The sequence below is a fragment of the Mycteria americana genome, chromosome 2 (assembly GCF_035582795.1).
Source record: "Mycteria americana isolate JAX WOST 10 ecotype Jacksonville Zoo and Gardens chromosome 2, USCA_MyAme_1.0, whole genome shotgun sequence".
Classification (NCBI taxonomy): Eukaryota; Metazoa; Chordata; class Aves; order Ciconiiformes; family Ciconiidae; genus Mycteria; species Mycteria americana.
In genome coordinates this window covers 108,208,638-108,225,737 of record NC_134366.1, presented here as the reverse complement: position 1 = coordinate 108,225,737, position 17,100 = coordinate 108,208,638, and the positions used below count along the sequence as shown (strand labels likewise).

The 17,100-nt window shown below is 36.7% G+C and overlaps 1 protein-coding gene across 6 annotated transcripts in view; it reads left to right on the top strand.

Annotated features, from left to right (window-relative positions):
• Positions 1–17,100, top strand: part of STX17 (syntaxin 17) — a 36,244-nt gene that overhangs the window by 6,991 nt on the left and 12,153 nt on the right. For all 6 annotated transcript variants that reach the window (XM_075494236.1, XM_075494235.1, XM_075494231.1 and 3 more), the window contains 2 exons: positions 80–261; positions 8,379–8,444. In XM_075494236.1, the coding sequence (XP_075350351.1) occupies positions 139–261; positions 8,379–8,444 (189 nt within the window). In that variant the 5' untranslated portion in view covers positions 80–138. The remainder of the gene's footprint in view (positions 1–79; positions 262–8,378; positions 8,445–17,100) is intronic.

Genomic DNA, 17,100 nt, shown 5'->3' with positions numbered 1-17,100 from the left:
TTTACCTTATTTTGCTTTCTTTTAAAAAGTGATTCTAAATCACCGCATTTTTGTAAGTCTGTAATTCTTTGGTTTTTAGGGGTTTCTACCTTGGTGAAGGTATACTGGACAAGTGTTGACTTGAAAGCTGCTTTTAGGATGTCTGAAGATGATGAAAAAGTTAAACTCCGTCGAATTGAACCTGCCATTCAGAAGTTCATTAAAGTGGCAATTCCAACAGATTTGGAAAGGTTAAGAAAACACCAAATAAATATTGAAAAGGTTAGTGTTCACTTTTTACTAATGTAGTTCTTTTTACAATATAGAAGCAGTCACGCTGGAAGATTATACAGAGATTTTGATGAAAAGTTGATTATTAAATGCTTTCATTCAAATTTGGCTAAAAATGAAACTTCTGTATTGTCTGGTAATTTGGTGTGCACAAAGGCCTTTACATTTGTAGTAACTAGTCAATCGACAGAGTGAGAAACGTTACTGTTTTGTGTTAAAAAGTTATTGTAAGGAAAGCAGCCTAATATTCTTACTTTATTTTTAAGTCACAGTGGTTTGCTGCCAACTATTCTGAGTAACTTACTGTTTATACCTATCTTTTTCTCTATATATTTTTAAACTGAGTTGAGAGAAATACAAAGATTGAATTATTTAAGTAAATAGAAAAAGAGTTGTATCAAAATTGTAGTATGTTTATATGCTTCTTGTTGACATTAGCTCACACTTGACAGTGAAACTGAATATGCTTCCAAGTTCTTGCATACACTGTGGCAATGCCTGTACTGATAAAATAAACATGCCCAGGACAGGTGTCTGGCATGAAATGGCCTATGTCCATATTATTAAATCCTCATGTTCTGCAAAACTGGGTGGCTGTATCCACATTGCTGATGGGGAATAGCCTCTGTTCTGTGTTTATAACTCCTTAGCCATTCTCAGGAACTCTTTAGGTGAGAGAGCTGTTTGGCATGGCCAGGGACAGTTCTAAATTTAACAGCACAGATGACCAGATTTCAGACTTGAAACATTCTCCATCTCTGTTTATTAGTATAGATATAGCCTGTGGAAACAGAGAAATTGGTTTGTTGAGGAAGATGGTAAGAGATTTACTAAAACAGGTAACACCAATAAAAAAGGAAGAGAGTGAGTGACTCAGAAATACATTTATAGTCATAATATCAACATTGTGATGGAAGTTTTGAAATGACCATACAAGACATATTTGTTTAGAAAAAATTATACTTACCACCACAGAAAAATCAGTGACAATGAGCGCCTGTAGTTCTGCGCAGTTCTGCACGTTTCTGAAAAATCATACGTTGTATTAATTTGACTAGGCTTATTCACAATGTATAAAATCAAGTGTATGTGTAAATCTGGATGGTGTAGGACAACCATCTACATTTTTTAACACCTTGGGAAGGAATGAAGTAATTGGAAGAAAATAGGTGAACATTATTTTGATTTCCTGAAAGGTATGGTCTGAAGGGTACATATAATGTATTGTTGAAACTGTTTTGCATTTTGCTGCTGTCATTTATTCACAACTTGTACCATAACTTTACTGTAGCTTTACCACGTGGGTAACCTTTTGGATGAAATTTTCCATGCTGGGTTTCTGCCTCAAGTAGTTTGGGGATGGGGGAGGAGGGAAAATAAATCCATGTCTTTGTATCTGAGAACATAGTCAGGAAATAGTGTGGTGTTCAAGTGATCATCATTTATTTTAATAAGAAATGCTTAGTTTGAGTGATAGTAAGTGACTGATAGCTTAGTGATAATTTCTTTCAAAGCAGTGACATGTTGGAACACTTGAGATATTTTTGTGGGGTGGTCTTTGTCCAGACTGTATATTTTGCTGTGCCTCTAAAAATGTGCCATTTTTTGGCCAAGAGGTACGATTCTGAAAACAAAGTGGTTTGCAGGTATCTACAAGATATAGCAGGTATTACTCAGTAGATACTGGTTGAACTTGAGCGCCAGCTGAAGTTTGCTAAAGATTTACCCAACACTAAAGCATGCTCCTGTGCTTAGAAACTAGCAGAACTCATTCCTGGAGTTGCTAATTTGATTGGTTCTGAATCTGAGAATGAAAACAGGGAGATGACTTTTCTCTGTTCCCACTGTCTCATCCTGTTACTTTCCCTTACTTGTGTGCAAGAGGAAACTCTTCCTGGCTCATGTAAATAAAGGATAAGGAGTTGGGTGGGAGGAGCTTGTGAAGAAGTACCTCAGATGGAAGGTGAAAGTGCAGAAATGGTGGTTGACCATGGCACAAGAGAAAAACTGGGAGAGAGGAAGACCTGGGGCTGCTGGGACTAATGATGGGAGAGATTCGTTTGACTCTTTCCTGGTAAGGGTGTGATAAGGATGCAATAAGGATATGAACTGCAATATTCACAAACTGAAAAGTGTATTAGTATAATATTTGCTTGAAGCAGTAACTTCTGAATGAGATGACCCATTTTTTCAGTCACAGCATGTTGTTTACTCTTTGTTCCATATTTGTATAATTCATTACGTTACCTAGATGCTAGCTGATTCAGCGTTTTTTGCCTTGGAATCGGCCAGTTTGCAGCAGCCTTGTACTGTAGTGGCCAGGAGCAGCTTTCTGTTCTCCAGCTTCTCCCATAAAGAACAGTTAATTGAGTTACTTTGCATTGTAGCCAGAGTACAGAGGAGTCCGTATTAGTTTGCTCTTGGGTGAGATGATGGGCAAGCAAGGAGCCTTGACTATTAAATTGCCCTGGAGAGGGGTACAGCCTCCAGGGATCAGTGTGTACGTCTCTCAGTGTGCATGGCCCATACGTTGCAGTGGCCATAGAGCTAGCTAAGGGCAACTACTGAAGAATAATGTGGAATAGGACAGGATTCAGAGGTGCCTAGAGGAGGTCATCGTAATAATACCTTTTCCATGCAAGCTGTTTCATTCAAATATAGACAGTCTTGATAGCTAGGTTGCTCCCTTCTTTCTCTAACCAGAAGTTGCACAACTGCTCAGGGAAGCAACGTGCATTTGTCATAATCCACCAAGAGGGATTTCTTGGTTGCAGAGAGGTAGTTTTTGGTCTACAGTTAGCTTATGTTACAATTACGTTAAAAATTAGGTCTTCAGGGCAGCACTTCGGTTAACACCAACAGCATCAATGAGTGTGGAGCAGTGAGGTGTACCATTCTTCAGAGTCTTGACGAAGGCATCCAGAAATGAAGGGATGCAGTTAATAAATACCTGCAAAAGGGTGGCATAAAAGCTACAGCCTTGCCTGAGAGGAGCAAACGGGTGGTCATTGGAAAAAGGTGGTCTGGTGATGGGAGGGGGGAGCTGACCTGCCAGTACAGAATGGGAAGTGATGAGCAGGGCACATTAGCGTTACACAAATGGTTTTGTTGCACTTTGAAGGTAAAGATAAGATTTTGATGTGTGTAAGGTAGGAATTAGGGAGAGAGGATGGAGGGGATGGACATAACTGTTAAACTGCTTGATTTTTTTTGAAAGAGTATAACTTGTACAGCTAAATAGATTCTTTGCTAAGTATTGTCCAGATATGTAAAACTCCCTTCATTTAGGATATATAAAAACCCCATCAAGAAGCTTCAAAAGGCATTGGGTGCTGCAATAAGAAACGGAGGCATGATCAGTTGTTACCCTGTGTAGTACTTACTAGTGTGAGAGATTATCTTGGGAATTGCTGCGTTTTGCAGAACCTGGTCAGTGGGGAGGGGTAGCCAGTTACTGGTTGATCCTGCTGAAAATCTTCTACTTATTTAGACAAAGGATAATTGTGCTGTATCTAGCCAGATAGTGTTACCATGGTGTCAGGGAAGAGGAGAAATATGTGCCACTTAATTCAGCCATGTGTTGGTCAACTGAAGTCTTTATTGGCCCAGCAACTCAAATGAGTCAAGCATTCCTGTTCTGCAGATAGAAGGGGAAACCGTTGTAAGGATAGTTTTCTGTGTCTAGAAGAAAATGCAGAAAATATTAACACTCAGGATAAAATGAGTCTTTACGTTAGTTCTGATTTAACACTTTGTTCAAAGCATTGTCGAAGAAACTCATGCTTAGCCAGAGTTTAATTATAGGCAATACAAACGGCAGCATTTCTGTGGTGGCACTCAGTGATCACATTGAAATACCAGGATGCTTTATTGAGTTGAATTTTATATTTTGAATGTAAAAATCTGATGCAATCTAAAAGTATCTGGTTTGGACATTTCTTGAGATTTTCAGGTTGTTGGTATCAACATGAATGATCTGTTTAGTCAACATAATAAAATTTGCATATCAGAAAAATCCTTAAATAATTGTAAACATAGTTCTTTAAAGTGTTAACTGTATTTCCTCTAGAACAACACTTCTGAAAGCAAGAAGTGGTAGCAACGTTTAGTACAGATTTGTCCTTTCTGATCTCAGAATACTATTAATTAAAAATTTCTGCATCCCTAGACATGGTAAGTCCTGGCAGATTTGATATTTGAATTAGTAATTAACAGAATTATTAGAAACAAGTAACTATGGATAAAACCTTCAAATAAACAATTGGTAACTATACCAGAAGGTATTCAGCAGTACTGAAGGCTTCAGAACTTCTATGTATTGGCAAAAAATTTAAGACACAAACATTTATGAGAAGTAATACATCTGACTATAAAAATAGTCCCTAAATGCCAGATCCTTTAAGAAGTCCACACTCAGTGTAATGTTCTTAAAATTTGAAAGTTTTTTTTTTTAATACTTTTCTGGCTGTAAGAACTATAAATATTCCAAAGTTTACTCTGTTGTTACATTTATGAGAAGGTGAGAATAAAAATATGGGAAATCTGAATTTGAAATCTGTCACTCTAGATAGTTTTAGATTATCAGAACACTAGCAATAGTTTGGTGGAAATAATTCCATAATCATTTACATTTTTGTATCTTTTTTATGCATTTTAGCCATAACGAATGTGTTATAGTACTTTTGTGAGCTATCAGCATCAGCAGCTTAAATGGTTTTCTCTAAAACACTTTTTGTAAAATTAACTTTCAGCAATGTAAACCAAACATCCCTAGAGGTAAAAGGATAATTTTGTAGAATCTGGTCCTGTTTATTTTACAGGCTACTTTTAAGCAAAAATCACTAATTATGTCAAATTGCTTAGAGCAGCAACATTATTTACTTATGATGAAGCCAATATCTCTAACTTTATTTCATGAATATTGATTTAAACCTTAGGTTCCAGAGATAGTCCAAACAATTAATCTACTAAATCACTGTTTGAAGAAACTCTAAAATCAGTATATAATGAAATTTGACCTTGAGTACACCTTTTCAGAAGAAGTGGCTACCATAAATCCATTGTCATAGCATTGCTTCTCAACTATTTGAGAGTCCACCTTTTTCCATATGATAGTTTCTGAAGACGTAAAACTTACATCCTTAAGAAATCAGTACTCTATACTTGGTTTTTTTTTTTCTTTTCATGTTTTCCCCAAAGAGTTCTTGTTTTCTAAAGCGTATTCTGTGGATTGGATGGTCTTTCACTCCAAAAGAGGGAATGAAATGCATGCTTATCCAAAAGACAACTTTGTGTTAGCCTCTGTTAGATGGAAGCAATTGTCATGGTACTACAGGAAGGTGGAGATTTTGGCATGCTGCCCTAAACTTTGTTGGTGATATGCAACAATGCTTAAAAAAAAGGTGCTGTAAGACATGCATCCTTTTCTCTGTTGCTCTCAGGTTTAACTTCATTTCCCATGACTGTGCCAAAGTTAAAGGATGTTTGTGAAACACTTTTTACCTTTGGCTGGGGATCATTGTTGTGGTGGGAAGATACATAAAGGTGACACAAAATGAGATATTAAGGTATCTGAGTCTTACTGCAGTCTTCATCAGAATGTATACATTTGTATAAGACATTTATTATAGAGCTTTTAGCAATGTTGGTGAGCACTACCTGCTACAAAAATTAATGCAGAGGATATTATCAAAAGCTTTGAGTTCTCTCCATGTCCACTGGATAGTTTCAAGGAGAAATGGAAGGGATCCAAAGCATAAGCATGAAGATTTCTTTCTAGAGAGAGTTCTCAAAAGAGAATGGGACAAAGAAGAAAAGAGATTGTCTAAGAGTAACGTTACGTTTTGTATTTCTGATGTGGAATACGAACTATTTGGCTATAGCACAAGTACGTTTAAGTATCATAGACTCATGGAAACACGGAGTGGTTTGGGTTGGAAGGGACCTTTAAAGACCATCTAGTCCAACCCCCCCTGCCATGGGCAGGGACACCTTCCACTAGACCAGGTTACTCAAAGCCCCGGCCAACCTGACCTTGAACACTTCCACTGATGGGGCATCCATAACTTCTCTGGGCAACCTGTTCCAGTGCCTCATCACCCTCATCATAGAAAATGTCTTTCTTATGTCGAATCTAAACCTACCCTCTTTCCGTTTAAAACTGTTGCCCCTTGTCCCCCTGGCCTTGGTAAAAAGTCTCTCTCCATCTTTCTTCTAAGCTCCCTTTATATATTGAAAGGCTGCAATCAGGTCTCCCCAGAGCCTTCTCTTCTCCAGGCTGAACAACCCCAACTCTCTCAGCCTGTCTACTCATAGGAGAGGTGTTCCAGTCGTGTGACCATTTTCATGACTGTCCTCTGGACCCACTCTAATAGGTTAGGATTCCATAGGTATTTTTACTTCATGGACCTCCCTTAGTTTTACATGTATTTGTTAATGATGGCAATACCATCTCTCCTCAAGGTTTGCTATCCTTGAGTCCCTCAGAGTGAACATTGCCCAGGCGTATGGCCTACTTTGTGTTGGGTGACAAAGAGAAGTCAACAAGGAAGAATTCTCTGACCACATGAATGTCATTGCACTGGGTGTATTAAGTCATTGGATTCTTTGAGGTCATCACTGGCATACTAGGAATTTTAAAGCAAAGTAACAATATATAAAGCAGATAAATGTGCTGAGCCTTCCTAGTAGAAATTATAAAGAGCAATAAAGATTTTCTGATGAATTCTTCATTTTCTTAACTGGAAAAAGTTTTTTTAATTATTCGGTATGTGGACAATATATTACAGTCAGCTGGAATTGAAAAGGTAATTTTTCCCAAAACCCCTTCTGTTCCACCCTCAGAAATTCCTGTTTCAGTACTGTTTCAGGGATGACTGAATTGGAAGGTCTACTGTTGATAAAGATTTTTTTGTCCATTTTATTTTAAAGAACAATGGGAGTAATTTTAATGGCATAATAATTTATGCAGAAGTTGCTAGTTTCCTAGAAAAATCACTTTAATCTGACTTAATTGAACACTAAACCTTTTCTCTTCCATAGCACTACAAAATCCTAACATGGAAGAACTTTTTTCTCTGAAACTAAGAAGTAACTTCAGATTTCTCGTTGTATTTTAGGAAGCTAAGTAACTTGTCATCTTTATTACTGTGGCCTTTAAAATTATGAAAAGAATTAAGGAAAGATGTAGGCTGTAGATAAAGTTTTTTATTGGTAACAAAGCATATTTAGAAATTGAGAAATTAAACTTTACATAAAAACACCTCACAAATCATGGTAAATATTTTGTCTTGTTATTTAAACAATTAAAAAGAATGTTCTAATGTTGTCTAGTATTGTAAATGCATTCTTTGATGGTCTCAGCACATATTCCAGGAATCACATCTTCTACTCCTATTATTTTACTACTCTTTTTCATGATAATGTCTCTATATTATTTATGTCAACTGGAAATAGCAGGGATTGATTAATTTTAAAGATGATAAGGCTTATATGTGGTGATATGTAGTTCTTTTGCAAAACTTCCTCTCTGCTAATGGAATAATTACTCTGGTCTCTGTCCCTTGGAAAGTGCTGTATGGATAGTTTCCCATTTAAGTTAGCGGAGCCTCGTGCAGGTGTCAAATCTGCCCTGATGGTTCTCGTAACTGTGTTCGTAACTATATAGAAATGGTAAGTGTAAATGTAGACAGTAGTGTTGTGTAATGAATGCAATTATCTTTGTAAATAATACCAGATACCTTGTTGTCCTATATGACCAGTACTGTTTATCCCCTATTCCATTCCTTTTTCCTCCTTCTGCCCTTTGTTTTACTGACCACCAAGTGATTTATGCCACAGCAGTATCAGGATGCTGCAATATCTCTTTGTTGTTAAAAACTGATGCTGAAACCCTGGTTATCTGCAGTTCAGTAAAATACATTGTACAAAATTATTCACAAAATACATTGCTATTTACCTCTCTAATTTTGCAGTGGAAATGCCTATGACTCAGCTTCTTTACTGTCAATTTTGGAAACTTAAAGTGATTATTTACTGAAGGTTCCTTTTTTCTGCATAGCTAGTTGGTAAAAATAGCAATTATATGGAGTATTTTTCCTTTATTTTAGTATCAAAGATGCAGACTCTGGGACAGACTGCACGAAGAGCACATTAACGCAGGACGAACAGTTCAGGTAAGGATATTATAATGACTGTGATATTAATGGAATTAAACTACATACGTGGTACTGGTTACCTCAGGGATGGATCTTCACAGAGATGTGTATTTGACAGATAGATTTGACAAGTACATGGCATTGCTTTACTTCATTTAAAAGGAAGGGATTTCCTAATTGTGTCCTATGAGGTATGGGAACATACGGTCAGAAATGTTTAAGGGTTCTTGAACAAACAAAAGTTTGGAGACTCTGGTCTTTTGCAAACTAGCCTCATACATTACTAAATTAGAAGACAGGAATTGCAATAAGGGATACTGTTAATTTTAAAGCATGGTTTCAGACCAAACACAGAACATCTGGACTACTACTTTGGTGTGCAAATCTCTTGTTAGATGCATAATATCATCAAAGGAGGAAATACCAGACACATTTGCCAGCATGGCGTCATCTCAGGGACTTCATGCGTGGTCACCCATAACTCAGCACACAAGGAATTGCAGATCTATTTCTAAAAAAATGCACGTCTTGATGAAGATGATGCAGAAGCTAAGGCTGAACATCAGCCTTCACACTGCTAAATAGCACACAGCCAAAGAAGATTATCAATACAGAAAAACACAAAGAGCAGATCTGCACTGCAAAGTTCGCTGACACAGATATAGCGCTAGTGGTTATAACATGCTGTGCTGGCAAAATTCTGGGGACAGACGTATCTTTGCCAGCAGGAGAGGCATCTTGTGTTGGTTTCATAGGTTTTGTTCAGAGGGAGGACATGACTTTGTTACTAGAACAAACCTTTTGTGACCTACACTGCATCTAGACAAGCAGGCTTTGCCACCAGGGGTAGCACAGTTCTAAACCATTGTATTTTATAATTCTAATATTGTAAATTCCCGTGTTTGTTGCAGTGCCTTACTGGCTCCTGTGGGAAATTAGACCAGACTAAAATTGAAAAAAAAAAAAAAAAAACCTCAGAAAGAAGAACTTAATCCCGATTGAACAACAATATTAGACAGTAGGCAGAACTGGAGTTGTGTATCTTTTTTGAGGAATGGAAGGTGTTAATGAGCTTTTTTAGTGTGGATTATAAGAAGTTATATATGAAATCCACTTGATTTTTCTGTTGTTTGGAGGTTTGAATGTTTATTTTGATTTTTCACGAAGCATTTTTGGAAATTGAATATAAAATAAGTTTATTCTTAATATCGAAAGAGTCTTCCAAATGTGGAAGTCCTGTTAAAACAATGGCATTCTAACAGGTGTGGTTAGTAAGCATGTGTTTGCTTATGCCTGTGCTCTAACCTGTTTTCACATCTGAGGGGGAGGAAAGGCTTCTCTTGGAATTCTTTATTATCAGTATCATTTTTTGAGCAAGACAAAATCTATCAATAATTAGAGAAAAAATAATCATGTTGAAGATGATGTTTTTAAATACATTAAGTGCTTTAGTAATAAAACCTCATATTTGTCTCAAGAAACATTTATATTTGTCTTGAACCTAAAGCCTGCCATTTTCACTTTCAGCCAAAATAAATGTTCTTATATTTTATTTAATGCTTATTGCTTTTAGATCTGGATGCAAGTTAAGCATTGACGTGGTTCACATTCTGATACCCAGAGAGCAGAATAAGTATCTGGGTCCATACAAGAAGAGTAGACTAGCTCTTTGTTTTAATTAAATAGTTAGGAGTCTGAAGTACTTGATAATAAATTATACGACATGTAGAATGTGTTTGCTGTAAGCTGTTTAAATGTTTACCAATGGACTTGTGATCTGTTTGTTTGCGAAGAAATCAGATTAATTATTGTGATACCAAATGTTCTCTGCAGCACACACTTTGCTCTCAAAATTAGATGTTGTAAAAATACATTAGGAATCCCTAAGTCAATATTGACCCAAGGCATCCGCCACAGGTTTTAGACAAATATATGCACAGCCACTCTACATTTAATCCATGTGCACATAATTAGCCATTTTTCTGAATTTTCAGTTTACCCAGAATAATTACTTCTGTTGTACTTTTGATGATGGTCAAAATTATAATAGAAGTATAGATGAGCATAAATGTATACCTCTTCTTTCTGGTGACTGGATGTCACATTAAAAACTTCTAAAAAGGAAAGTGAAGAAACCGGGGAAATCTTTGTATAGGGCATGATGACACCCTTTCAAAAATACTGAGAAAATAGCTCTTATATACTGTATATTAGTTTTCATGAATGTGCTCTTGTAGATTTTCATTTTTAGGGACGGTCTGTGGACTTCTTAAAATGTTAGGGCCTGAATAAATATGCAGTTTTGCTAGGCTTTGTCCCGTATATGCTGACTATACCATACAATTCATTAATTATTTCAAGATTTAAGTTAATTTCAATGAAATGGCAGTGTTTTGTTGTAACACCTAAGGACTGCTTTGATCGTATTCATAGTGAGAGGTAAAAAAATGCTGCAGTTACTAGAGAGGATATAAGGCATTGAACAAAAAAAGCAAAAATACCGTGGATGAATGATCTGGCTTCAGTCTATATTCAGCCAACAAATGGAGACTCTGTTCTGCAAAACATACCTAGGCAGACATAGTCTCTCCACTGTGTTGCTCTAACATGGAAAGCTACTTGAAAAATGTTAATCTATTTTTTTTTTCTTTTTCACTTTTATGATTTCCTTTTCAAATGAAAATGGTTTACAAGTAAAAGATGGTTTCAGTCAGCAGTCTTTTGCATAAATCTTCAAAGCTTATTTGTATGGCTCATGTCTTCTGTACCATCTTTAAAATTACGCATTCTTCAGATTAAGTAGCTTTCTGGAATACTATGCAATATACTGGGAAAGCATGAGAAGCAGGGTAAATGAGTGTCTTTATTGCTGCAGGAGATTGTTTATGTTATCAGTGCAGGGTCATGTAAAATCAGCTCGCTATTGCAGCCTGTGGCCATCTGTAGAGTACATACATCCTTAAACTCAGGTTTTCTTTGACCTATGCCAAGAAATTTGTAACATACATCCTTTATTACGTTACTTTGAACAAAGTCCAGGGAAGATATGTGAAGGCAAGATAACATTTGCACAGCTAAGCTACTGCGATACTTTCTTAAAAATCCTATTTATGTTTGAGAGGGTTTAAGGTGGTGGGTTTGTTTGGAGGCACTATTTACTTCTTAACTTAAAACAATGACATGCAGAATGGAGGGGGAGTTGACAGTGATTAATGCACAGAAGACAGGAGATAAAGAGAAAAAGGGACTGATTTGTTGGACATGACAGATCCTTTGTCATCCATGTACTACTTCAGTATAAAGAGTTTAGAGTATAAACTATTGGAAAATGTATATGACATCACATTTAATGATAATACAACCCAGAAGAAGAAAAAGAGAACGATGGTGGCAGAGACTGAGTGTAATAATGGCATGACCACGGTGATTCAGTTAGCTGGTAGCGTTAGGAGCAGTGTAGGCTGATGGGGATAGAGTAAGTGAAGTGCTGGAGCTTCTGAGCACTCTGGGAACAGCCGCCTTGCCAAGGATGCATTGCTGAAGCAGGTACTGACACTGCGATTTTCAGGTAGCTGTTGCTGGGGGCCTTGATAGAACTTCAGATATTTCCATAAGTGGCAGAGATATCACATGCTACGTGGAAATAATCCTACAGCTCAAGTCACTGCTGCCTTTTCAAGGGTTTTGGTCCAATCTCAGCCCTTTGACTTTTGTACAAGGTAGAGCCACGCGGACCTGGTGTTTATCCTGGTGCCCGGGGGCCTCACATTGGGTCAGCATTGAAACACTGAGGTGTCCTTACGCTCTTTGTTACTACCTCTTTTCCTTGTGGTGTTAATGTGTCCTTAATCAACAGCATGCTGGGGCAGTGTAGCCCAAGCTCTCTGCCGTGGCACGGTACTGCGGGTCGCTGCATGTGTGTTTGCCTGCTGTTAAATAGGAATTCCGTTATTTCCTTCTTTGTTGTCATCTGTTACTTTTTCTCAATTGTAATGAAATTGGTTGCACACAAGAGACAGATGTTGCTGGTATGACATTGGTGGTGATGTTCAAATGATGTATTTGAGTGTGAAGTGATGGTGATATCTTAAGGTGGCCTACAGTAAGCCTATGGAAACACAGCATCTATTTTTCATCAGGTTTGAAAATTCAGCTGTCACCATTAGTGAAGAAAAATTACTGCTCTGAAAAACAAATACTGAAAAAAATGAAGAATTTTTACTCCTTTGTATAAATAAGGTTTATTGGTCTTCTGAAAATTGCTGTTAAGACTTCTGAATCCCTTAGGGAGTCTGTCACTTTTCTCACATGTCCAAGATGTCTGTAAAGGAACTCCTGTTCATAAACCACTTAGGAGGAGCAGAATATGGGAAGATACTTTGTGTTTTTAAAGATAGTTCTAAAAACTGAATACTTATAATAATTCCTTTTCTTACTTACTGAAAACTGTGTGCTGAGTAATAAGGTAAGCTTAATGGGCAAATGTGTACGGTCATTTTCAGCAGCAGTGATTTAAAAAAAAAAAGTTTAAATGAAGCACTCCTTTGGCTCATTTGTCTCTTTTTGTATTTTACTTTCTGATAGAAATTTATAATTTATTCTTTATTTTTTATTGAATGTGTTTGTAAAGATTTTGAAAAGAATGGAAAAGCAACTTCATTATGTATGACATCTCTGTTTCTTTCCATTTTGGATGTGTTGATAGAGTCAATAGATTTTTCACAGTACTTGTGAAAACCATGCCACTTCTCATTTACTTTTCTGAAAGAAATCCATTATATTTATTCACATAATATAGTGAATCCACCATCCTGGTGGATCTCCCAGACCTACCTCCAAATTTGTGGACACTTTAGAAAAATTAGGCTCAGACTTTGTGTCCCTACCTCAGTTCTGCATCTATTCAGGAACAGTGAACCTTATTCCAATAAAGTCCTTTGAGACCTAGGGATGAAAGCACTATGTAACAGCTATGTAACATTAGTTTCATTATATAGCAAAAATATGCAAACAGCATAAAGCTGACAGAGACTAAGGGATTCTGGTGGAGGGGACAGGATTAGAATTCATAGTGATGTTGAGAAAAGACTTGAAAAATCAGTATGTTTTTGAATGGGGACAAGGACAATCGTTGGCTGTATAGATGCAGCATGGGAAGCTGTTGGGGCAGCACTTCTGCAGAAGAGGGCTTGAGAAACACAGAGTAGAAGTGAGCCAGTGTGTGGTAGTGATACAAAAAAGCCAAATAACATAGTGGGATATATGAACGGGAGAGTAGTCAGTGCGGTCTCTCATACAATCTCTTTGGTCGGCATTAGTAGGATCCCAGGTAGAATAGTTAGTGCAGTTTGGGCACCACACTTTCAAGGAAGCTACGGACTGAGTAGGGAGTATTCAGGGAGAGCAATGAAAATGGCCAGAAATTGGGAAAATGAGACTTATTTGGAAAGACTGACAAATTAGTTATTTTGCCCAAAGAACGCCTGACAGTGGCATGTTGTCTGTTTGCAAACATGGAAAAAAGATGGTTGCAAAGAGGACAGGGCTTGTCTTTCTCTGTTTTGAACAGAAAGGATTAGAAATACCTGGTTTAAACTGAGGCAAGAGAGATTTCTGTTAGACATGAGGAAAAATGCTATGGCAATTAGGATAATGAATTCTTGTAATATAATATCAGGGAGGTTGGAGCTCTTCATAAAGAAGTCCTTTTAAGACCAGATTAGATAAACAACTGTCGGAAATAAAATAGGGACAATGGGTCATGCTTTGAAGGGATGAGTTCCCAAGGTTTTCGCCAGCTTTATCTTCCTACAGTTTTTGTGAGAAAGCCATTTGAAACAAAGATTGTTATTTGGTTTTGGAAGTTAACAGACTGAAATTGCAAATATTATAAAGAAAAATTCTGTGTCATTTGGGCTGAATTTGGTGAGTTGGAAACTTAGGAGTTCCCATAACTGAAAACAGGATTTTGTATTACCTTCCTTGCTAAGTAAGTGTGGTTTTAAAAGTGGAAACAGTTGGGAAGAGGGTGATATACTTTTATGCTGTACCCAGAAATTAAACTCTGTCCCATTAAAATGATTATGAAAAGAAGTCACAGTCATTTGCATATCCATACCATTTATCATGTTACACCCTGGTGAGCTCCTAAGACGTGTCTCCTTGCAGCAGGGCTTAGCTTTCTTGCTAGGCTGAATCCATTTAGCTTCTGTTTAATTGACAATAAATGGAACAAGAGTCCTCTCTCCAAAACCACAAAGGAAGAGGTACTAAAATTAAATCTCACCAAGTAGGCAAATATCATCTGATTCCCTCCATCTTCTTTCTCACAAATATTTCTCTTTGATCAGCAATGTAATAATGAACAGTGAAAGTGAGGATCTGATTTAGCCATTCCTTGGGGTGGGTAGTTCATGTCTCTTGAAGCTTCTGTTCAGGATTTTTGAAAACTCCAGCAGCAAGTTGGTATGTTGGTCACCGCACAGTAACCATCTTCATTATACCTGTGCATTGGCTATACTGGTAATTTGCCCCAGCTGCAGCTGCAGTGGTGCAAATCCCTAGCAGAGCTATGTTTAACTCAATTTCAACTGGGAAAGTCTCCTCTTTTTTTTCAAAGAAACTGCTTTGGAAGCATTATTAGCTCATCCCAAACTCACTATTGTCAATGTTTCACAACATGTTTTTGTTTGACGTATCGTTTTCTGTCTCTATTGTGGCCAAAGACAGGATAATAATAATTTTGTTCCCTAAAACAAAGCAGCAGGATCAACTTCACCTGGTCCCCTGCATATAATTTTCACAAAATGGATAATTAAATGCTGTGTCTAGATAGTCCCGTTTTGTCTTTTAAATGAAATCCCAAGATTTTATAAACTGAGACTTTTGGCACGTAGTGGACTATGACAGTGACAACGTTTTACCTTTTCAGCACTTACAGGCAGACCGTGGGAGGAAGATAACAGAAAGAGCAAGGTAGATTAAGATGAGAAATGTATCAGCAAAAATAATGGGTACCATGTTTCTAATTCAACTCAATATCTTACAGAGTTATTTTTTGTATCTCCCTTTTTTTAATTGTTAATCAGTGTTTTTACCTGGGGTTAGCCTTAAATAACACAGCCTGAATTGGCTAGTAGTACTCTTAATTTAAGCATACAATAGCATATACTCTTAGTAATTTGACAAATGATTTTTACGAATCAGAAGTTCTTTCTTTGGTTGCCTAATATGGCTTGTGCAGTGTTACTTCAATTTGTTGTTAAATTAATTTCCTTCTTCTCTAATTATATTTCTACTGTTTTTTTCATACATGTTAAAAAAAATTAATTCTACTAGTCTATATAAATAAAATAAATTCCATCTAGTTCCTGCTTTTCCAGGTAAGCAATATTGCCATTCTAAGGCATTACCTGTACCTGGTTTGTATTGCTGAAGAAAACCTTTCTTTTTCTAACCACTCACTGGTGTTAATCCATTCTCTTGTTCTGCTGTGAGAAGAATATTCAAACCAATTGGTAAATAGTGCAATAAATAATATAATTTATTGTATCATCTTATAATGTAATGCAATTAATATTATTTTTATTACAGCCTTATTTTTTTATAATTAGATAAAAACTCTGTCCTACAACAATGAGTGGTATAATTTAAACTATAAATTTCTCCTTTTCATTTGTAGAAAAAGTTGCGTGCATTTTTAGATTTTAAAAGCCTAGGCAATAAAAAAACCCTCTATTTTTGCTGTAGACAGAAATTTATCTCACAGGAGATGCCTGCACACAGACTTTTCTTGCTAGTTGTGAATAGTTTATATCTTCTCCAAACTCTTGTAACTAAAGAAGTATTTCCGTATTTTATTATGTTTGATATTCCAATCAAACAAATATATTCATCCTTCTTCTGAAAAAAGAATATAAATATTGCAAAAAAAAAAGTAATCCTTCTCCTTTGTCCCTGAAGTTGTCTTTACAAAATGAAAATGATAGTTTTGGGGTACTTGGGGGTTGTGAATGGTTGTATCCTGAAGTGCTATAGTCACCACAGTCACTTACTATAAAAAAAAGCAAATTTTGAGAAGCAATCACTTATTTTATTTGGATATTATTTTAACTTGTTGCAACCTGTGTAAATATTTTGGCAAAGGCCTAAATTGATCACAGGCACCAAAATAACTTCAGTAATTACATAGTGAATTAATTAGTTAAATACTTTAATTGAAACCCAAAATAAAACAAACTGACTTCTTTACCTGGAGAAGTGGATAAAGTATAAAATTGACAGCAAGAAGATCAAAATATTGATGGGGATGGCTTCAAAAATATTTCTCCTTTGTTTTGTGGTTGGCTGATATTACAGATAAATTAGTTCACCAGAGAAGATAGCAGGTACCATCTCTTCCTCGATCTTTGGTTCTTATTCTCCTGGGGCAGATAGCTTAGTTTCCCCTATGGAAAGTAGGGCACGTCCAGAAAGACTCAGCAATACGTCCAGGTGACGCCTCACTGCACTGCTTAGGGACTGCTGTGTTGGGAGCTGCTGCCCTCAGTTATTATTTTTATAGATAAAGAACTGAGCAAACTCACAAGCACAAGCAAATATTAAACATACAACAAGCGTAGCGAGCTGGTTATAATGTAGCGGCACCTCCGAGTACGAAGTGCTTGGAAGTACC